The following is a 22,095-nucleotide window of genomic DNA, read 5'->3' as shown; positions in this document are numbered from 1 at the left end:
CTTGGAAACGGCCATACCAGGAGAAGCATGTGTAAACATTGTTCCGAGTTCTCTTGACCTTCGGTGCATCTTACTTTGTATTAGACCCTGTGCATTCTGGCATGTTTGGGTCAACTATATTTTCACTAGCGCTTTAATTTGCTCTTCTTGCTTCCTGGCGAAGTTTGACCGCACTAGAGGTTGGCGTTTCGTGATACGGCAGGAACAGCGATAGCCTTGGAGTTTTTGGCGAATATTCATAGCAATATCTACTGCGATAATAGATTATCAACATATTTCTTCAAATCTAACAAAAGAATCATTGTGACTTCGCTCGGTTTTGAAATACCAGGTGCCCGTCATGCCCCCAATGGCTTGTCGAGTCGTAGATCAGCCGTCCAGGATGGGCAATATTCAGGTACATGGACCATCAAACATACATTTCTTCACAATTAATAATAATCATTGTGTGTCATAATATACAAAGCACTCATCGCCCAGTCAGGCTCGATCCACTGTCATACTGAACACTGCTCCTTCGTAGAAACGACATTGGACTATTAAGTCGCTTCGTCGGCGCTCCGTCATTTCCTCCCAGAACACCAGGTGGCAGTCCCAAAGTGGGAATACTTGCTTCAGGCACGGCCTCCAGAGGTGTCGAGGCCGCTGCTGTTGCAGGCGTACCCTGAACCTTCTGCCCCTTCTCCATGGCTTCTTTGTAAAACTCCTCGAGCGCAGACGTATCATGGCAGAACGCGTCTATCTCGGCGTTTAGGGCATCAGGATCAGGGGTCGCAGAGGACGCGGCTTTGGTATTCTGATCAACTGGTTTCAGGGCTGGTGAGTGGTAAAAGTGTGTTGGCTTGACAACCGGAGATGCGAGAGTTGCTGACTCTGTCATTCCAAAGGTAGAATAAGGGCCATACGACGACATACGACCACCGCGTTCTACCAGAGGCGGGTCAGCTGAACGAACTTCTTTCTCACGAGGGTTTACAGATCGACTGCTGTACAATCGATTGGCGAGAATTAGGAAGTCACCCTCGTCGGTAATCTCTGCCAACAGAGAGCCGCTGCGATGGATATACTGGGTGTATTTATAATCCGGCTTGCCCCAAGAATAGGTCACATCGACATTACTCGGGAAGTTGGAGGCTGCCTCCATATCCAAAACGAAGTCGAACTTCTTCAGGATGGCAGTCTGGTAAAAGTGCTTATTTGGGGACGTCGTTGGACCCTGTGAGTTAGGGTCAATGTACGTCTCGGGCCTCTGATCAGGAGGACTCGCTGCCAGCTTGATGCGATATGGTCGTCTGAACGGATTTGTTTCAGTGATTGTGCATGCCTCCTTGATGGGGACTTCAACAAGTCGAAGGCCATATTGACTGGCCTCTCGGGCCCAACTTTCAACTGCGTCTTCCACCAGTTTTGTCGTGACGTTCATCCAGTCAATACGAATATGGTAGCAACCGTCAGGATTGTGAAGGCGGTCATAATGCAAGTCAATCCTCTCTGGCCTGTATGATCGCTTGCGGTGGTCAACATCGTACTTGATGACTTTGCTAAGAACAACTCTAGACCGTTTCACGCTTTGAGAAAGTGATATGGTTGGGGTCGTCGATGTTGACGCAGGAGAACCGCCTTCGTCAACGGAACGAGCCGACATCAGAGCTCGAGGTGAGTCTCGGCTGGAGCCTTCGAGACTTGGTGTTGGCGGCACTGCGGCTCGTCGCGAGTTGAACCATCCTACATGAGGTTTGGCAAACTCACTGGCGATTTGGTAGTAGTAGTTGCCATCGCGGAACTGATGTCTCTTGTCGACGTGAACAAAAAGCCCCTTGTCTTTAGAAATACCCGATTTCCCATCATCGTGTACCATCAGGGCATTACCCAGTGCCTCAGCGTCTTCTCTAGTATCGAGATCCTCAAAGTTGTCGAGCAGCCAAGTCACCATATCAGAGCCGATAAAGGACGCAGAGTAGAGGCGGAGATGCCACCTTCGGTTCTGTAGTCTAACGCCTCCATTCTCAATAGGCTGTTGCATAGCATCAGCCAACATGGCCAAGTTCAGGTTGGATTTCTTAAAGCGCTCCTTGGCCGAGACAAGACCCTTTCGATTACCAACCTCCAACCCTTCCGTGAGAGGAAGCGTTTCGACTTCAGCAGCAATCACCACGGAGGGGTCATCTGTTTTGTATACGATATCTAGGGGGTTGGGGTCCCTCTTGCGTTTCTGCTGCCCGACGGAATGATATCTTCGTTCAGATGGAGGGATGTAGCGATACTTCTGCCAGGATTGAGCAAGGCGCTTGATACCCTCAATTCGCACCTCTTCTGCATGGTCACCGCCCTGTGTTTTTGATACAGGGACATCTTTCCGTAAGACAGGTATAAGAACAAATCTTGCACGCCAGAAGCGCAGACTGTCCATCATTTCATCGTGGTGCCCAGCAATATATGAATCAATCATGTTCCAGTTACGCTCAGGGCGAGCGGTCAGGAGATCAATTTCCCGTGCCTCATATGCATCATCGAGAAGAGTTCGAATAGCAGGTTTGTAGACCGGCGAGATGCCTTGAGAGGTGAGCGAAGTGTCGGTTGGCTTTCGTACAAAGATGTTCACCTCGACTTCTGTGCCATTAACGCACGAAAGTTGGTGAATGCTGTTGCCCACAGACATGAAGATACTCGTGCCATCTTCAAGGGGTTGGTCTCTTGAGAAGATGTCGCCGATCTTGATCGAATTTTGTCCAAATGCACGGGCAACCCATGGTCCTACGACAACTTGGAAGCCCTGCGTGAATCTCAAGCTGATCAACTCTTGAATGAAGTCTTGCCGAGATTTGGGCTCCTCGCCCATGTCGTCATCTGTATCTTGTTCAACAGTATACGGATGGCGATGATACTCGGTATCAAACTGAGTCTTTGAGGGGAAATACTCGGTAGTTAAGGGTACAGAAGCAGGGCAACAAAGAGCTTTCCATTTTTGGACCTTCATCTGACCGATTTGTGGATAAACATGTTGCCATCGACTATACAAGACAGTATCGTCGATCGCAAGGCTTTCCGGGTTTGATGGATTCAGTAGAGTCAACCATGGGGTAATGGAAGTGGTGGGTGACAGAGTTGTTGGGAGGTCTTGAACGGCACCGCCCAACGCACCCGCACGTAGTTTGTTGGTGTAGAGTTTCTGGGCGTCATCAGCGCGGAGGGCATCCGAAGACCTAAGATCACGATCGTCCTCTCTCTTTTGCTGCCGACTATTCAACGACGAACCTATCGTTGATGAGGCCGTCCTCAGTTGCATCGTAGCAATATCGAGGTTTCCGGAATTATTTCTCTTGAGAATGGGAATGCTAGGAGTCATGGGCACCCCTTCGATGATGGTGTCAGGGGTGTCTGTTCGATATTTATGTACAGACAATGACGATGGGTGGCTTGCAATTGTTTGAGGCGAACTTGGCCGTAGTTCTGGGCGGATTCGAGGGGTTGAGGGTTGTTTTGCTTCGCTAGACGTAACGCCTGAGGCGTTGACTGTCTCGGCCTTGATCTCTGCAACTACCGCCTTTGGCGCAGCGATGCCAAATCCACGCTGTCCGAGGCTAATCTGCCTCATCAGCTTGGGTTGCTTTGCAACTGTCTTTGGGGGCTTTGGAGCAGGCGGCTCAGCGCTCTTTTTCAAGCTTGTAGGCGATGGTTTCTCGCCATCCATAATGTTCATCGACAACTTCCGCGCCGAAGGACCAAGAATCGGTGCCTTTTTCTCTGGCAGAGAAGTTCCATATAGACCAGAGTCCTCTGCCAGCTGCCTTCTCGTAATCTCATCCAACTCTTTTGCATATCGTGACGAATGATGTCGACTGCGGCTACTTGAGATTTTGGCCCTATGGTCATCAAACTCTTGTAACTGTTTCCACAGTGACTTTTCACCAGGGCGTGCAAGTCTATCTGGAACAAATCTTTGGAATCCATGAATGTGATCTAATAGACCATCCGGGGGGCGCTTGTTGGGAATGTAGACAGTGTCATTGATCCCAGTATTTCGATACTTCTGCGAGGATGGCGGTTCGGTGATGTTGGCCGGGAAATGCGTGTCAACTTGTAAAGGTGTTGTTTCAATTTCATTGGTTTCAAGGACACTTCTCATTTGCAAAGCATACATGCGGCATCGAATATTGAACTCGTCTTCGTCATCTTGCATGACTTTGTTAGAGACAGATAGGGCAATGCCTTCATAGGACAAGGCCTCGTCGGATGCGCCGGTCCAGAAAGAGACATGAAGCCATTGAGGCAATGCAAAGCACCACTGCTCACTTGTTGCCATGGACATGAGAGGATCTGAACGGCGAGAAAGGCTCATTCCCTTGGAAGGCGAGAAAGATTCGCCGAGAGACTGATAGCTACCGATCACTGGTGTAGGATGATTGGGTGTGCTATCCCGGCTGTGGAACGACCTTGAGAAGCTGGAGCGATGAGCATGGCCATGATCATCCGAATACTGCGGATTGCGGTACTTAAATAGGGGTACTGAATGGAGAGGCATCTTAGGCATGCATATTAGATCAATACCAATACCATTTCCAACTAACGCCTCCGTTGTCCTCCGCAGCGTCTCGTAGTCTACCTCAAAAACCCCAGAACCAGGGCTGATGACTGCGATGGAAATTCCAGTTCTGGTGAGATCCCTGTCGATATGATCATGGGCGAACTGGGACGAAGCGAGGTTGATCGCCTCGAGAACGTTGCCATACATGGCATATGTTGACTCAGCCTTGACACGGGTTGAAGGTGTATCCGTAGGGATGGAACCTCGACCATCAATTTCTGCTTGAGCATTGAGTTTATGATGGTGCAGACTGATATCCCGTCGGAAGAAGTTGAACTCCACCTTGAGCTGATGCAGGATTTTTGTCCACTCTCCGCTGCCCATCTCGCTGACCACAACTCGATAGAAGTCTTTGTATGGCCGGCGCGGCCCAGATGGCTGAATGCCTGTGTAATAATCTCCCAACAGGTTGTCAAACTCGGCTGTCAACCCAGTGTCATATTCCACGCGCGCAAAAAGGACGATGCTCACGAGGTGTTTAGCCTTGAGCATGGCCCATCTCTTGAACAATGCAGGGAGAAAGCCATTGACAACCTTGTTGAACATGATCTCGCCAGAGCTCTCGGCGTCGAATTCCCACATCTCTCTGGCCATTTGGATGAATAGGACGTATCTGGCGGATTCACTGCGGAAGATGGGCCGAGTATCCCGGGTGAAAAAGGCAGAGTGCGTTCTGCGGCCATCGACATAAATTGCAGTGACTTGCGCCTTGATTGTACCCATAAACAATACCGATTGACCTTTGTAAACAGTTCTTCCCGTCAACTCACCAACAGTCATCCTCCAAATGTCTGATCTGGACAAGTATTGATCCTTAAACGATAGTTCAACGTGCGATGCTTCCGTAGCTGGATTCTTCGCATCCACCTGTATGTTTGTTAGCAGCCTGAGCGGTATAGGTAGAGAGATGCTTACCATCGTCAAGAGGACCTGCGAGCCCTTCTTCATCCCAAACGCATCTGCAATGTGCTTCAAGACGTAGACCTCAATATCGGGATTCCGTGTTTTCGTCTCTTGTGGCATGTCTTTTGCGACAAAGAAGTATTTAAAACAGGCGCCGTCCCCGTTTTGAGTGCCCGCTGTCCCCTTCGAACCATAACTCTGTTCCTGGTTCTGCTTGCTACTGGCACCATGGCCGGTGGAGATCTTTCGCAGGTCATCTTTGACGGTCGCTATACACATCAACGCTCCCGGCTTTATATCCCCACCAACTACGTCGAAATTGAGCAGGACCTCATCTCTAGCGTAGCCCTCGTTGACTGTCACGGTGCATCGGCGTTCTATTCTTGTTCGCTTCTCTTCTTTGATAGTGGAATGAGTCGATACGCTGGCGGGCGACGCAGGGACATCGGCTTGGGTACGATCCAAACTTGATCTGCTTAGATGTCGCCAATGAGGCGGTCCCTTGCGAGGGACCGGGTTCCTCATGATACCATTTCGTGACATGAGATATGGTTGGCTATCGCTATCGCTATCGGTCGCTATGTGGCAGAATTCGACAGGGCGCGATGCGATCCTGTAGTTCGCATGTTGTTCTCAATAGATTGACACAGTTGACGAAGCCGATTGAGAGGCTACAGCTGAATTATCACTTGTCGCAATGGCTATCGTTGGTAGTATTTGCGACTGAGAAGCTGAGGTCGGATACCGCGGCAGAATCGAGCCACCGCCTGCCAACTTAGGAAGCTTGCTTTGGAAATAGGTGCGTATGGAAGCTAGCATTACCTGAACTGTGGTGGATATCGAAGCTCACAATCATATGATACATACAATGATCTTTATCGGCCGCGTCCTTCGAAAGGCTAATAAATATGACCTCGAGGATATTGACAGCAGCTATCTTGAACCACTATCGAACATCGAAATTAAACATTGTCAGTTGATTGAAAAGTCAAAATGTCCCTGCAGCAATACGCGAGGTATAGCCAATAAGGTCTCATATAATGAGAATAACACAATATAATGCTTATCTTTCAGCATGTCACATATAAGGCGTCATACACTACGCCAAGAAAAACACAACAACTTTGAATGGAATATCTAAAATATAATATATCACCTCTGTAGCTAGTAAGTCTGTTTGCTAATAGCGAAGCAAGTTTATACCCTAACGGTTACTGTCAACATTACTGTCACCACACTGGCAACATGAGTGTGTATTGCAGCTCTTGGCCTTCATGTCATATTGAGGTAAGGTTGCTGCTCTGTATGAGGTAGACACATGGCTTCCCTAGCTTCCCTGGTATTGTCTTGAAGCCCTGTGGTGTGGGAATGAGCGATAGGCCCCAGAACTTGTCTCAGTCTATTGGGCTTGTACTTGTTTGAGGAAGTCAAGAAGCTTGCCTGCGCGCACTGATGTGAGGGTAATGTGAAAAGAATGATTGGAAAGGATTTGAATATCCTGTAGAAACTGTAGGCGAAAGAAGGATGTTGAGATACAGCAGCTGAGATACCGGTAGGGCTCGCGGTCGCCGCGATCTCTTTGCTGTATGAGCGGCCAGCAATAGGGCTGCCTCGGGGAGCAAGAAAACGTAAGACTTTAGGAGAAGATGCTAAAACAAACTCAGTAAAGACTCCCATAAACTTAGACTACGTTACCTAAATCTTTTTATCACTTAGGATAGAGGTCTCAAGTTTTCTTGCCTCCTCCTGACGGGGTCTGAGATTAAGTATTTTGAGGAGAAATCTAGGTACTCCCGGTTCTAGCAGAAGCTTCGGAGTCGAATTACAGGCGTCTCTGTCTTATCGCGGGCAGTTTACAGAAGCAACCCTACAAGGAACAAGCAATGCGCTTATGTAGGCAAATCCATTGGATCCTCTTAAACCGCCTCGCGTCTAATGAAGTCCTGGCTCACCTAAGACGTAAAGTTTTCTTAGCCTAGCCACTTAATACCTTTCAATCCTTACAGAAATGCCCTCCGATAAGGGACTCTAACTTAAAGAGAATACTTAAAAAATAATAGAGCCTATAGAATCTCTACAAGCTAAGGATAAAGAGTCACGCTGCAAGCATACAAGCATCTAACAATACGATGCTCCAGTAATCATATTTTGGACGGGGTTCAATTTTTTTCTGTTTGTTACGAGAAATCAAGATAACATTTAAGAAAAAAATCTTTATAAATAACGCTTTAACTGACGATGTCCTAACTGAAGTGCAAACCAGACCTCCGACGCCTATCGCTTTTCACGCTTGTTTCTTTGCCTTTGCACCACCACCTCACCCACCCCACGAAAATCGCAGGTGTCTCCATTAACTATGTACTGTGAGGTTTGAATAGACTTTATCCAAGTACCTACTTGATTGAGAATCACTGCAGGATCGTTGGGGGCGGGAACGGGTGTCACATATAATCCAAAACGGAAGTATAAATATTGAGAAACCCCCCCCAAGAAATGTAGAGATTTGGAGAGAAAAGAATGACTACTCGTCTGAGTGTGTTGGATACCCTATTACGTGGTCAGTAAACATAGCATATAAGCATGCCAGGGCTTCAAACTTACACCATGAGCAAACTGCGATGATGGAATAAAGACAGATGAGAAGCCAACCCTCCAGCCAGTGACTTTTACCGTCTGCAATCAAGTAGTTGACGAGCAAAACAGCCACGAACATAGTTGCAACTTGGAACAAGTCGAAACTCAAGTTCATCTCATCGTTGCCCATTCCCCAGCCGATAATAACCAACAAGGGAATCAAAAAGAGAGCAACCTGCATAGAACTTCCAACGGCCACACCGATGGCCAGATCCATTTTATCCTTGATTGCGACGGTCACGGCTGTGGCGTGCTCGGCTGCGTTACCCACGATAGGCAACAGGATCAGTCCTACGAACTCTTCTGATACACCTCCAGTCTTGGTGACGGCATCAATGGAATCAACCATGAATTCGGCACAGAGAGCGATCAGGACGGTGGCGATTGTCAGCGTAGCGATGGCCACCCAGAAGTGTAGCTGAGGCTCTTCCTCCTCATCTTCGTCCTCTTCGGACTTTAGAAGTCTGTGAGGGTTCATAAGCATCTCAGACAAACGCTCATTCTCTTCACGTCCTGTCATGCCACCGCCAACAAGAGCACCGGGAACCATGATACCCTGTCGGATGTCGCCAGCTCCGGCACTTCCACGGGACCAAGGCTTAGCAGCAACCTTCTGGCCTTCCTTGGCGAATGTGCTCTGGTGAGTCTTGAGCTGGAAGAGGAGATAGGCGGCATAAACGATGAGGAGGATCACTGCTGTGCCTCTTGAGAGCCGGGCCACGTTAGCGGGCGGGGTACCCTTTGCTTGATCGAAAACAGTTGGCACAATGACTGAGGCGACGGCGAGAGCGAGCATGCTGTGAGACCAATTAGCAGTCGTCCAACTAACTAACATGTAGCGGCACTTACCTAGCGGCGGTTTGGGCGACAGTTTCGTTGAAATATTGACTCTCGCGTCGCAAGCCACCGAAAAAGAAACAGAAGCCCAGAACCAGTAGAAGGTTACTTAGAATTGAGCCCACCAGTGACGTCTGGACGATAATGACTTTTCCATCGACAAGAGCCAGGATAGCCACAATGAGTTCAACGGCGTTTCCAAAGGTCGCATTGATCAGACCACCCAAGACCTCACCTGTTCGCAGAGCGATCTCCTCTGTAGCGAAACTGAGAATGGCGGCTAAGGGTATAATTGCGATGAAATTTACCACGAAGACGGCGATTCGATTAACGCTGTGGATGTAATTGAGAGCGATACCGACCGGGGCGGCTATGAGGAGGATATTAATGTATGAGTTGAGAAAGGTTCTCTGAAGTTGGTTCCGGACGGTAAATGGCTCCTTGGGCTCGACCTTGCGGAATATTTTTGTAGACTCTCGTTTCTTAAGTTTTCGCTTTTCGAGATCGATATTGTTGTCTGCTGCAGCTGGGATATCCTCGCGTTTTCTGTTTCGCAATTGATTTTCGTCGCTGACGAGCGAGCGCTGTGAGACGGGGATATCATCGTTCCCCTCAATTGGTGAACCGCCAATCGTCTTCTCTCGGTCATAATCGCCTTCTTTGCTTCTCCTCATATCTGTCATCGTCTCTGCTGTTGACCAATCTCTGGCTGGTCCGCTTCGACCAGGTTCGGTGACAGCGTGTGCCAGGGTCTGGCCAGCTGTCTCCTCTCGTGTGGTTTGTTGTTCCAGGCGGCCGGCGTCAGAAAGAGCGCGTGTTTGACGTTTCCACTCGACGTGACGAAAGGGATTCCAAGATTGATCGGTGCTGGTACGGCTGAGAGTATGCGCTTGACGCTTGATGTTGAAGTGGTTGACTGTGAGTGGTGGTGTGTGTGAGTAGCCAAAATAGCAAGCAAAATAGCAGTGGCAGATAGCAGATAGCGGGAGGAGTTCTAGGGCATGTGGTAGAGAAACCAATGATTGACACTATGGATACGAGAAAAAGTGAAGAAACTGAAAGGGGACCTTACAGGAAGACATCGCCAAGAAACTAGGGTCCAAGTTCTTACGTGGGTCAACTGATGCGAATGTTCCGTATGTACCGTAAAGTTGGGCTGCGTTGCGTATCACTCGCGGCGCGGCACGGCACTATAAAGTATAAAAGAAAAAAGACAGAGACAAAAGATGGGGATGCCAAGGTTTCGAGAAAAAACAGGGACCAAGTTCACTCGATGGAGGTGGGCTTGGCCTAGGTTTTGTTTTGTTGATTGATTTCAGGTATTGCTCAATGTTAGGTAGGTACCTGGGGAGTGAGGTCACCAGCTTTTGTCTTCCCCTTTATTTCCCTGAAATGGGTTCTATGCTGGCCGGTTATTATGAGCGACACGACACGTCAAGGGGACCTCACGACTGAACTGGCAAAAAACAGGCTCCGTGAAAGGTCTCGCCGCGACAGGGAACAAGAGGCCTCCTCCTGTTCTGGAGCTCCCCAACTCCTCCAATAAGCTTGATTCTGGTTCCACTGGCATCATTAGCAGCCACAACGCCAGCTAACATGACTGAGTGGCTGTATTCGTGTCCATGGCCAGACGGTGATAGCCAGCGAGTTACAGAGTACAGTACACGATTCAGGGTTGTGCAGCTGACGACTTCACTGAGCAACAGCCCCATTGGCAGGCTATGTCCGTGGCTCATCAGCTAGTAAACGACTTGTAGTCTAACTTAAATGACCAGACGCCAGCCAGAGTCTTGTTCTTGCGGGCTGTGGGTCGTCGTCAACTACCTGAATACCTACTCCGTATCCGTAGGTACGTGAGAATTAATGCTCGCAGGATTAGGTACCTTAGTTAGACCTTGCCAAGCCGGCTAACTTTGCCGGCACGATCTGCTTATGCCTTGGCGATCTGACTACCACGACAAGCAATCAAAATTATGTCATCTATGCATCTCTTTATCCAATTGCCTTGTTTCTTGGCACTCACATGGCATATTCATTTCCGCCCTATGTCCAGCTTTGCTTGTTTTGGACTTGCACTTTTCGCATCGTCGTACAACTTTAACTTGAAAATTATACGATAAACCAGTCCCACTCCTCGAGGCCATTGTCATTCCCAAATCGAAGTTGAGGCCCCTCTTCTTTCTTTTGCAGTGTAGTGAGCTTTACCACTGTTTCCAAGTATGCTCAATTTATGTACAGCTAGTCAATTCTTATGCCAGTCATCATCACAAGGGGATAAGATCCAGTGGCTATCACAATATTGTCTTTGTATTTAAATGGTCCTAAATGCGCGAGCTTCGCTGATATGCATTGTATGCTGCGCTTGATCTCTTTCCCGTCCGACCAAAAGATGAACTATATGGCCTCGTGGCTATAGCTCAGGTATCATCAAATTGAAAAGCCACAATGCTCCAAAACGCCATTCCTCTTCTCTTAGCTGCATTTTCACTTCAGAAGACCAATGTATGCCCCATCGGCCAAAGCCATTTTCCCAATAAACGCTTTCTTCGATGCACCCTCGCGGGCTGACAAACGCCTGTCCCTGTCACTTTCGTTACTTGCTTGAAAGCAGTCCAATTCACTTCATAGCCCATGTCCCATCAACGTCTGCTCAAATCCAGTCTCCATCTCCAAGATCTGTATCCATCTCTGGCTCAGGTAAGGGGTTTTTTCGAGGTCGACCCCTTTTTCGTGGCTGGGAGTCAGAACGCGCCCGTTTCTTGCGGCCACCAGGCGTATGTCCTCCCTTTCGCTTGCGTCCCCTATCCGCAGCAGCTTCGCCCTCTTCATCCTCGTCTGCGCTGGGAGTCGATGGCCCTAAGTCCATCTGTTCGCCGTCATCGGCGACCTTGAACTCCTTGTCAACGTTGAGGAGTTCAACAAGGTCGGTACACTTCCTGATCATTCGCTCTTGATCTTGAAGACCAGCCATATGAGACTCAATCTCGTCCCAGACCTTATCTCCGTGAACTCCTTGGACCTTGACTGGCGTCTTATTGAGATCTTTAGCCAGTGCTTTGGCCTTACTGTCGTGTCGGCTAGTTCCCATGCCGTAAAGTCGGCGCAGATACGTTCGCGTCTCCCACATTGACAGCAGAATGATAGATGCCGTTGTGAGCTGACGAAGGCGGCTGGGCTCAACGTTGGCTGCAACCGCGAGCGCTGCCGGGGGCTGTCCATCGACGGGTGCTGCTAGAGCCATTGACTCGTTTTGAATTCCGGGGATGGTCGCTGGGGTGTCAGACGCCGATAATTGCAGGGCATCCACACTGACATTAAAAACTTCTGACTCGATGGCCTGAGCGACGGGGGCGCCCGTGCTCGTCACCATTTTTTCGATCGCATTGACGGTGGTTTGCAACTCTCCAACGGTCTGATATTCGAAGAAGGCCAGGTTCTCGGTGATGAACCGTGCAAAGGCCATGTGGGATGGGACTTCCTCGCTTATATCGAGTTTGACTAAATCAAAGTCCAACTGGCCACAGAGCTTATCTAAAAAGCGCTGACGATTCTTCATTTTGCTAATCTTCAGCACCTCCATCAAGAAGTGTAACTTGGACTGGAAAGGGTTGGTGGTGGCACCGCGCGTGTCCTCTACTACATCGCGTTGATAGGCAAAAGCCGATTGCACTGCTTTGGCATACTCTCTTTCCAGAACAGTTTCGTGCTTCTCATGCGAATATCGATGTTCGGAGAAAGCCAGTTCTGCAATTCTGCGGTTTGACGATGTTTCGAGAGTCATCAAGGTAACACAAGTCTCCTTGGGGTGTGTCAAGCCTTGTCGGTTAATGCTGCCGAGAACTTCCGCGGCGAGAAAGGCATGGTCGCCCTGGCTTGAAACTGCAATTCGAGAAACGTGCTTCAGGAACCTCTGGGAGGTGGCGCTGGCCACATCGTCAAAGTTTGTCCCTCCCATGACTGCGAGCTCCCTCTTCTTGCCAGTTGCTGGTGCTTCGGCCGCTGTTTCAGATCGCTTTTCTTCCATGAGAAGAAACTCTCTGATTGATCTCAAGATGAGTACCTCAAGACCAGGTATCTGCTCTTTGAAAACCTGATCAAACAAGGTGTACAGTTTAGGGACAACATAGTTGCGAGGCCATGCTTGGCAAATCAATCCAAGGGCGTCGAGCGCTGACTTGCGAATCTCGAGTGGTTTAGAAGGCGCGGCAAGCGGTATCAGCTTCTCGATGGCGAGCATAGGAACGGTTTCTCCTTTCCAGGCCGGCAACTTCGATTTGAACCAAGCAGTCCATTCGTCGAGCTTACAATGTTTTGCGATCATGCCAATTAATAGGCTATATCCATAGGTAAGAGTGGTGGCCGTCTGGTCGATAGGCCTGGCCTGGATTTGTACGAGTTTCTGAATGCTGGAATGTAGAGCAGAAACCAGAGGCGTGTAATTATTGAGTAACCCACAAACAACCTGAGTGCAGGCAACTAGATCGTCGAGAGGGTTCCGTTGGTTGACTCTTGTGATAGCCTTGAGCAAGAAGGTGCGTATTTCAGACAGAAACTCGGTATGGACACTGGAAAGAGTGGGCAACACTCGGCGATAGATGATTGTCACGTGCCGGAAAGCAGCCAACTCCTCTGGCGTAGAGAAGTTCGCAAGATGTGGTTTCAGGAGGCGTATCTGTTCGAAATTGAACAGTTTGGGATCAGCATTAGCAAATATCGTGAGCACCTGCAGAGCGTCGCGCCCAGACGGAGTTGACGGATCATCCGGATCGAGGTTATCGATTAATCCAAACATGTTAGCAACGAGTTTGGTACAGACTGTGAAAGGTCCACCCAGGGACTTATCCTTTGGTTTCAGGATGGTTCGAAACACCTTGTCAAGCATTTCAGTAACCGTACCGGACTTGACAGTCTGGATGACAAGCGACACGTGCTCGTTGAGTGAAGTTTGGTAAACTGCGGTTCCGTCGTCTTGGTAAAAGGGCGCAAACCAAACCTCCTCTATCATCTGGCGGGCTAAATCACGGACACCCTCATCTGGATCCTGTACTCGACGCAACAGCCCGTTCGCTATCATGCTCCGCAGTGCCTTGCTTGGATTGCGAAGATAGATATCGCGAGTAAGCTTCATTGCACGTTTGCGTACACCGAGGCCATTGTCATGGAATCGATTGACAATCATGGGAGTCAAGGACGTCTCAAGACGTGGTCGCATCGTCATGCAGTTACCAAGCAGTCCCAGAGCAGAGTCTCGCACTTGAATTGATGAATCGCCAGCACATTCTAGAATCAGATCAATCACGGTATTGTCGGCATCCAAGATTGAGGGGTCAGTCTCGAGCACTTGGTTCACGCTCTTGAGACTGCGGCTTCGGACTGTAGCTTGGTCACTGGCCATAGAGCCAAGAAGAATGTTCAGGATCTTGCTGAAAGCTTCGCATAGTGGTGAACGTAGTAAGATGATCGAGTAAGAAAGTTTGGCTTGATTTGTCGATACAGTCTTGATTTTGAATGTGTATTCATTGGCAAGCCATCGCCGGTCCTCGACCATCATCCTCAATCGATAAGCCAGGCGTCCAAGTTCCTCATCTCGTTCGTCATCTTCATCTGTGTAAGAGTCGTAGCCTACATGTACCTGGGATGCCCAGCCCGTAATGAGAAACGAGATGGCACTCGACAGATGTGGATCTTCGTCACTCCTGCTCTGCACATGCTCTAGAACGACCCGATAGGGCCCAGTCCAAGCTACCAGCTGTTCCAAGCGAGTTTTGTGTTCCAGAGCTTGATTGGCGACATCGGCAAGATATTCGGACAACTCGTCACCGTCTGTCCCATCGGAGGAACTCGTGAGACTTTGAACACGAGAACGGAGGCGGGAAATGGCAGCACTCAGTCCGCCCAATAGTTCCAGTGCCATATTTTTCGCTGGGGCAGCAGTCTTGGGTGCTTCGAAAAGCTGGACCATCATGATCATCAGAAGGCGAAGCAATAGTTCAGCTGACGGCCAGTCGGGTGAATCAAGGCAAGTAGTAAAATCTTCCACGAAAAGATCAAGAAGATTTCGGTAAGGGGTATCTCCAGATTTGGTCGACCCGATGGCACGTTTGACGATGAAGCTTATCACATAAGATGCATTGCGCTGCGCCGCATCAGACAATGGAGCAACAGAGATCTCAAGGTCCTTGATAGCAACAGCGTGTTGCTTCGCGCCCTGTACCTCACTCTTAATCGATGAAACAAATTGCTTTGCAAGTGGCGCGCGATCCTCCTCATCGGAAGTTCCTTCTTGCTCGTGATTGGGGTTATTGTTGAGATTGCGCATCAATTTACTGCGTGTTTGATTCTTGTTGTTATCCACTCGCCCCGAACTAGCTTGAACCAGCCTCATGATCAAAGCTGACACAGGCTGAATATTTTTCCCGTCGGATAGCTTGAACTGTCGAGCACTTTGCTTGCCGACGGGGAGCTTCTCCAGGGATGTAAGAATGTCGTCGATGATGCCTTGGCGTTGCTCAGGTTTGATCAAGAAGATCTGTGAGAGCATGTCCATTGCCACGGACCGAAGCCCGTCAAACTTTTGAACTCCCAGGACAGAGTCCTTCTCAAAGTATGCATTCTCCATGAAAATAAGTCGGGAGGCGGTGTACTCCATTGAATTGATCACTGACTCTGAGAGCTCGATCTTGGTAACAAGTTCTGCTAACAAGGCGAACAACTTCTGGCAAGAGAGGAAGACAGTGTTGATAGGCTTCTTGTGCTTGGAAAGCAACTTGAATACAACAGATGCAGGTCCAGATGGCCGGAGTTCCACGAGAGGCATGACAATGTCCTCGGTGACCTTTCTGAAGACATCAGCGCATCTCTGGATAACAGATTCCGAATACAGCTGCTTGTCTTCTCGTCCGCCCGAGAGAATACGCAGGCATGTGCGAGCTGACTTCAGCATTGTCTCCACGTCCGAAAGCTGTTGTACCCATGTATCAACGGCATCTTCGCCCCAGGTCTCGTCGACTCGAATCTCCAGATTCTCAACTTGCTTCAAGCTGGCATCACTCAGTTTCATGATTTCAATCAGATGCTCTACTGGGACGCGGTCGAAACATCTTAGAGCAATTGTCTTCTGAATAGCGCCATGCATCTTCTGTTGCGAAGAGGCGGTCATAGCAGCCTCTTGGTCTGGTGTCAGAGAAACAATATCGTCTTGTCCGGGTCCTGCTTCAAGCATTCGTCCTACTGAGTTGAACACAACGCGCACAAGCTTGTCGAGCGCATGGAGGGCTGCCTCGCTGCGTTGACGCTGATCAAGGCTCTCCCCAATCAGATCTGGACTACGAGAGTAGGCTTCTTGGCTCTCTTTTCGAACGGATAGATGATGGGGATCCTCCGGCCGAGCTTCGACCTCTATGTACTCTTCTCGATTGATATTGGCAGCTGGTAGCTCAATCCGAAATGCTCCATTCTGATTAGCTTCGGTGGTCGCTTGGATGGGAAGCTGAGCTGCTGTGGCTGGAGACTGCGCCATCGGCTGTATTTGCGGTTGCTCACGTTGGACTGGAACAACTGAAAGATCTTGCTGAGGCGCATCGCTCACGTCAACATAAGTTGAAGGATCAAATTGTCTCTTAGATGGTATCGCAACTTCGATCCTAACGGAGTTTGACTTGTGTGCTTTAGAGTTATGCGCCGGCAAGTTAGGCGGTTGTGGAGGAATCGGTGACTTTATTGAAGATGATCGTTGCTTTGGTGTCGGGTGGCCAGGTGCTTGACCGTTGACCTGCTTGGCATCAGAAGCCACGGGCTTTGTCGTCTTGAAATAGCCTCCAACTTTATCGAAGACATTTCTTGTCAGCGGCGACAAACCATCAATCAGGCTCTTGCTGGTAGGGGGGGTCGAGTTCATTCCTGAAATTGAGGTAAACTTGCTACTCGACGGTCAGATTGTGGTTCATAGTATGCACGGCATAGTTATCATACTAATGTGTTCGTTGACTGGGCTTGATTTCTTGGAGGACATGGTCAACCGCTTGCTTTACGTTGCGCGGCATCTGATTATGGCCCGCTGCTTCCTTATTTAGGTTGTTGAAGTCGTGTGTTTGAAATAGGTCATATAGAGGAAGCGCAGGGGAGCCTGAGCCTAGAATGGGGTCGGGGATGATGTCTGACGAGAGTTAGGCGAAGATATATCGAGAAGCGGTGATAACTGACCAGAAATGAGAGGAATGGTTGATGTTTGTGGTGAATAGGGAAGCGCCTCTTGGAGGGTGAACGGACGAGCAACAATGCCTTCCTCAGCCCCCATTTGAGCAAACTGCCCATTTGGGTCCGCCCCATGCTGCTGCGTGTTGTTCATTGTCGCCGGAGGGAAGGCGATTCATCGCATATCTTGGTTCGAAAGGAAGGAGCGAATGGATACCAGCGCATCGAATATTGACAGGATAGGGTCAGGTATGGATCAAAAGACACGCTCTGTGCGCGTGTGCAAGAGAAATATGTTCTCAAGAAGCATGTAGTCGGAGTCGCGGTAAGGTGATTGTGTTAAAAAAGCAGCGGGATTAAATGCAGCTAAGCACTGTTACCCGCTTTGCGTGAATGTAAACGACGAGGTCAACACCTGGGGAAACCAACATGATCAGCCTCGCGAGCATTGGACTTTCCTTGGATGTTTTCGAGGCAGCTACTGGTCTGTGCACAAAATGCACCACCACTCAGAGACTATTCCGTCATGGTCCACTCTTGCCTCGTCAGTTTTTCCGGAAGACCCTTGCAACCTTCAATTTGAGCCTATGATGGCTGGGCCAATTTTTTGTCTCTGATGAATTTGTTCAGCTTGTGCATGTAAATTGGTTGACCGAATTCTCCAATTCTGCAGAACTCACTCACGACTCACAATGGCTGCGATCGGAACTCTCGTCTTTTGTATCGACTGCGGTAATCTATTGCCTGCAACAAAAGGGACCCAGCGAAATGTTTTGCATTGCGAATGCTGTGGTGCAGAGAATCGAGGTTTGTACGCTTGGTGTGGTATTTGGCAAGATCTCTAACAGGTTGTGCAGATACTGGTTCCAAAGTTACCGTTACACAAACAAAACCCTCCGATTTCCCTTCTTTCTTGAGACAGAAGCTCCAGTCAAGTGTCCAGGCTGTTGAGAAGCACAATTTGCAAACTGATAGCACTGCTCACGAAACATGCCCCAAGTGCGGTCGTGAAGAGGTCAAGTATACCAACGTTCAATTGCGCGGTGCAGATGAAGGATCAACGGTCATCTACCTTTGCGATTGCGGCAACTCGTGAGAATCCCGAATCCATCTATTTTAACTAATCTAACATTCAAATTTTAGGTGGCATGAAAACAACTAGACGCAATACTAGACAATGCGAGCGCACTCATAAATCATACAGAAACTCCTGCAGTCTCGGGGATCAAAGCATACTCAGCCTCTCCACCCTTCTCATACTCAGCGATATCCAGCGCAACAATGCAACTCTCTCGAACAACCTTTTCCTTGTCATGAAGGAACTTTCTTAGGGTAGCCTCGACACCTTCCTCCTCGCCCAGACTTCCAAGTGCCTCGGCTGCTTCATGTCGAACCATGCTAGCCTCGTTGACGTCACTCAACGCCTCAGTCAGGGCTGGGATAGAAGCGGGGTGTGAAAGCTGGCCAAATACAAAGGCGATCTCGTGTCGGAAGAGTGCGGAGGAGTCGGACAATCCTTTAGCAAGAGCGAGAACAGCGGGGACAGCAGTGGGCAGGTCGGGAGGTGATGCCAGATCTCGGAGAGCAAACATGGCGCGGTAACGGAGGAATAGAGGCAGATTTGTATCCATGAGCTTATGGCCAAGCTCCTCGACTTCGGCCTTCTGTTCGGATTCGGGCATCGGGGGCGCAGGATCGATAGAGGCAAAATCACTAGACGACAAATGTTAATCAGGGGCAACCCCAACATGTCTTTGCACAAACCTAGGGCGCAACTTTTCCTTTCGTCGCTCTTCTGAGTTCTCCCACTCGATGCGCTGGATAGCGATCTCGCATGTCTCGATAATGCTTATGTCCTCCTCTTTGCGGTCTCGGTACTCGCGGAGGATGTCTAGGTTGTCAGCCCAGCCTAAGGCTCCAAGGGCTTCGGCAGCTTCGTGGCGGCACATTGGGTCCTCCTTCAAATCAGCCAGAACCTGTCGGAGAGGCTTGACAGCAGCGGGGTTGCCTGTCTGGCCTAGACAGTATGCGAGCTCATGCTTGAGCAAGGCTGAAGGTGAGGTGAATCCGGCAGCAATGGCTTCAATGGCCGCGATCCTTGTAGAATCATCATCCGAGGTGGTCGCAACGTGCTTCAGTGAGAAAAGAGCACGAAAACGGATGGGAAGAGGGGTGTCCTCAGAACAGAGGGATTTCCTCAAGCTCAGAACCGTGGAATCGGCGGAGTTGGAGGTCTCTGGAGTATCAGCAGAAGGAGACATTTTGGATTATTGGTTGGAAACAGATCTTGATGTACAGTAGGGTGCTCTAGATCAGCTCAGAATAAAATCTTCGCGGGGTCCTGAGCTTATCTTATCTCAGACAGATATGAAATAACCCCGCCACTGATCGGCTTTTTTTTTTTTTTTAGGTGTGTCTGTCGAGTTTTGGGCAGATCACCAACCGCCTTTAGCCGGTCCGATAACCGGCGCGCTCTCAGCGTATTGGGGTACGAAAATGTTGATATCAACTCACGAACAGTGAGTCGTTGGATAAACATTTCTTGGAAAGGCCATTCTTTCTTCTATATCTATCAGAAATGGATCAGTAGGTACCCATTGAGGAGTCAACGGTGCGAGCTTATGGAGTTCCATTCTTATTTCCCATACACTTGGTCCCCCGTGATCTAAAACAAATGTTTATACCTGTGAACAAAATGTCTCAAGATCTAGGGGATCCAGGAGACTCGTATAGTGATCTCACCTCCCGCAGCTTTCCTCGTAGAGCTATCTTAATGCATCAACATATTCATGAATCTTTATTACTACAACGTATCTTGACTCATTAGCATTTCTTATTCCGCGGCGATCCTTCACATCGCCGGACGCTTGCTAAGCAACCAATCAACATAGACGCTTAGTACTTACCCTAGGAGCAACCACATTGATTATCTTAACCTTGTTAACATTCTTTGGACTCTCTTGAAAGTTGATACAGAAACATACCAGATCCTAATCAGGAAGAATTAGCCCTCACTCCCTTTTCTTTCTTACTACCTACTCTTTTCCTCGCTGTTCAGTACAACCCTATAATTTGTTGCATTATTAAGCTTCGAGTTCACGTCGCCACCTCCAACTCACTTTCCTTTGCTTTGCTTTGCCTCACTTCACTTCACAAAAAGCCGATGGCACCCTCTCTCGAGGCCCCAGAGGCTGTAGACGATGTCCTCGCCAATCCGATCAAGCAGAAGCCACAACTAGTTGCGCCAGAGCCCCAGAACTGTGTTGGCCCTGATTCAGAGCAAGCCGGTAAAGCGGATGCATGCGCCGGGTGTCCAAACCAGGCCATCTGCGCATCAGCGCCCAAGGGACCAGACCCTGATATCCCTATCATCTCGGCGCGTCTGGAGAATGTCAAGCACAAAATCCTAGTACTGAGCGGAAAGGGCGGCGTCGGAAAGAGCACATTTACATCTCTATTGGCACACGCCTTCGCGACAAATCCAGACAGCACCGTGGGTATCATGGACACTGATATCTGTGGACCCAGTATTCCCAAGATGATGGGCGTGGAGGGCGAGACTGTGCATGTCAGTGGTACAGGTTGGTCACCCATCTGGGTCATGGACAACCTCTCGGTCATGAGTATTCAGTTTCTATTGCCCAACCGGGATGACGCTGTCATTTGGCGGGGTCCCAAGAAGAACGGTCTGATAAAGCAATTTCTCAAGGATGTGGAATGGGGTGACCTTGACTTTTTACTTGTCGACACACCACCAGGCACAAGCGATGAGCATCTGAGTGTAAACTCATTCCTGAAGGAGAGTGGGATCGATGGTGCTGTCATGGTCACCACACCACAGGAGGTATCACTTTTGGACGTGAGAAAAGAGATCGACTTCTGCCGCAAAGCCGGCATCAGGGTGTTAGGTCTTGCAGAGAACATGAGCGGCTTCGTCTGCCCCAAGTGCTCAACCGAAAGTCAGATCTTTAAAGCAAGCACAGGAGGAGGACGTGCGCTGGCTGAAGAGATGGGCATTCCCTTCTTGGGATCAGTGCCCTTGGACCCTAGAATCAGGATGGCATGTGATTACGGAGAGAGTTACTTCGACTCATTCCCAGATAGCCCCGCCTGCATTGCGTTTCAAGGAGTTGTGAAGAATGTTGCGATGCAGTTGGGATTGGACACCCAGGAAGTGCTGCCGGATGAGTAGGCAGATACCTTCAAGTTGCGTTTTTATGTAGATCATGATATATGGATTTCGCTGCCACACCGCGTTGCCTTTCTTTTGTGTGATTCTTGTTTACTCTGACTTAAGCTTGTCGGGGATCTCCTCCAAATCTTCCGCTGACTCGATATCAATAATTCGTCCGACCTCGGCCGTGTTGCGCATCAGCTCCTTGGCGCCGGCGTAGAGCATTCTAATCTCGGCGTTGCAGGTAACGGGTAGATAGAAGATAAGTACGTATGGCACAGACAAACGCCCATCGCCCTGTGCTCATATCAGCATCATGTCAAATATCAGGGAATCCTAACAGTTGCTCGATCAGACATACCATGGTGAGGGGGTAGCTCAGGAGGATAAATCGAGGCGCATGATCGGGGAGGTCATCGCCAATTTCTTCGAGGGAAGTATAAACGATCTTGTCTTCGTCTTGTCGGATTTCGTAAGTGTTCTTATCGATCAGGTCTACAGGAGGGACGGTTAGCAAGAGAAAGGAGACATACGACTGCCAAGTCTTATCACAAAGAGACGTACATACAAATAACAGCTTGGGGATCCTTGGCCCGAGAAGTCGTTAGTCTAAACTTGCGGAGGTGGTCCTTTGACTCTCCGGAGAAGGTGTACAGTCGCGATTCCGACGCCTAAACGCAAGATGTCAGCGGGCGAACTCCGCGGAAATGGAGAGGAAGGCGTGTGAGTGGTTGTACCATTTCGAAGCTTTATTCAACTTTTATAACAG

The 22,095-nt window shown here is 49.2% G+C and overlaps 7 protein-coding genes across 7 annotated transcripts; 2 read left to right on the top strand and 5 right to left on the bottom strand.

Annotated features, from left to right (window-relative positions):
• Positions 1-469: 469 nt before the first annotated feature.
• J7337_004406 (uncharacterized protein) lies at positions 470-6,031 on the bottom strand (the record flags this gene model as incomplete). Its single annotated transcript, XM_044822100.1, has 2 exons — positions 470-5,452; positions 5,501-6,031. The coding sequence occupies 2 exons, from the start codon at positions 6,029-6,031 to the stop codon at positions 470-472; spliced, it is 5,514 nt and encodes a 1,837-aa protein (XP_044683433.1).
• Positions 6,032-8,009: 1,978 nt separating this feature from the next.
• J7337_004405 (uncharacterized protein) lies at positions 8,010-10,041 on the bottom strand (the record flags this gene model as incomplete). The annotated part of the gene is made up of 4 exons (XM_044822099.1): positions 8,010-8,035; positions 8,090-8,919; positions 8,972-9,875; positions 10,032-10,041. 4 exons carry the CDS (start codon positions 10,039-10,041, stop codon positions 8,010-8,012), a joined length of 1,770 nt encoding a protein of 589 aa, XP_044683432.1.
• A 1,568-nt stretch (positions 10,042-11,609) lies between these two features.
• On the bottom strand, positions 11,610-17,306 carry J7337_004404 (uncharacterized protein; the record flags this gene model as incomplete). Its single annotated transcript, XM_044822098.1, has 3 exons — positions 11,610-16,878; positions 16,931-17,114; positions 17,162-17,306. The coding sequence occupies 3 exons, from the start codon at positions 17,304-17,306 to the stop codon at positions 11,610-11,612; spliced, it is 5,598 nt and encodes a 1,865-aa protein (XP_044683431.1).
• A 538-nt stretch (positions 17,307-17,844) lies between these two features.
• J7337_004403 (uncharacterized protein) lies at positions 17,845-18,248 on the top strand (the record flags this gene model as incomplete). The annotated part of the gene is made up of 2 exons (XM_044822097.1): positions 17,845-17,959; positions 18,001-18,248. The coding sequence occupies 2 exons, from the start codon at positions 17,845-17,847 to the stop codon at positions 18,246-18,248; spliced, it is 363 nt and encodes a 120-aa protein (XP_044683430.1).
• A 100-nt stretch (positions 18,249-18,348) lies between these two features.
• Positions 18,349-19,413, bottom strand: LIA1 (deoxyhypusine hydroxylase; the record flags this gene model as incomplete). Its single annotated transcript, XM_044822096.1, has 2 exons — positions 18,349-18,865; positions 18,917-19,413. The coding sequence occupies 2 exons, from the start codon at positions 19,411-19,413 to the stop codon at positions 18,349-18,351; spliced, it is 1,014 nt and encodes a 337-aa protein (XP_044683429.1).
• A 902-nt stretch (positions 19,414-20,315) lies between these two features.
• On the top strand, positions 20,316-21,344 carry NBP35 (cytosolic Fe-S cluster assembly factor nbp35; the record flags this gene model as incomplete). The annotated part of the gene is made up of 1 exon (XM_044822095.1): positions 20,316-21,344. One exon carries the CDS (start codon positions 20,316-20,318, stop codon positions 21,342-21,344), a length of 1,029 nt encoding a protein of 342 aa, XP_044683428.1.
• A 90-nt stretch (positions 21,345-21,434) lies between these two features.
• J7337_004400 (uncharacterized protein) lies at positions 21,435-22,066 on the bottom strand (the record flags this gene model as incomplete). The annotated part of the gene is made up of 4 exons (XM_044822094.1): positions 21,435-21,623; positions 21,688-21,821; positions 21,895-21,997; positions 22,025-22,066. The coding sequence occupies 4 exons, from the start codon at positions 22,064-22,066 to the stop codon at positions 21,435-21,437; spliced, it is 468 nt and encodes a 155-aa protein (XP_044683427.1).
• Between the last annotated feature and the right edge of the window lie 29 nt (positions 22,067-22,095).

The sequence above is a fragment of the Fusarium musae genome, chromosome 3 (genome assembly GCF_019915245.1).
Source record: "Fusarium musae strain F31 chromosome 3, whole genome shotgun sequence".
NCBI classification, from domain to species: domain Eukaryota; kingdom Fungi; phylum Ascomycota; class Sordariomycetes; order Hypocreales; family Nectriaceae; genus Fusarium; species Fusarium musae.
The sequence above is the reverse complement of the archived record's forward strand: the minus strand, read 5'-3'. Positions and strand labels throughout refer to the sequence as shown.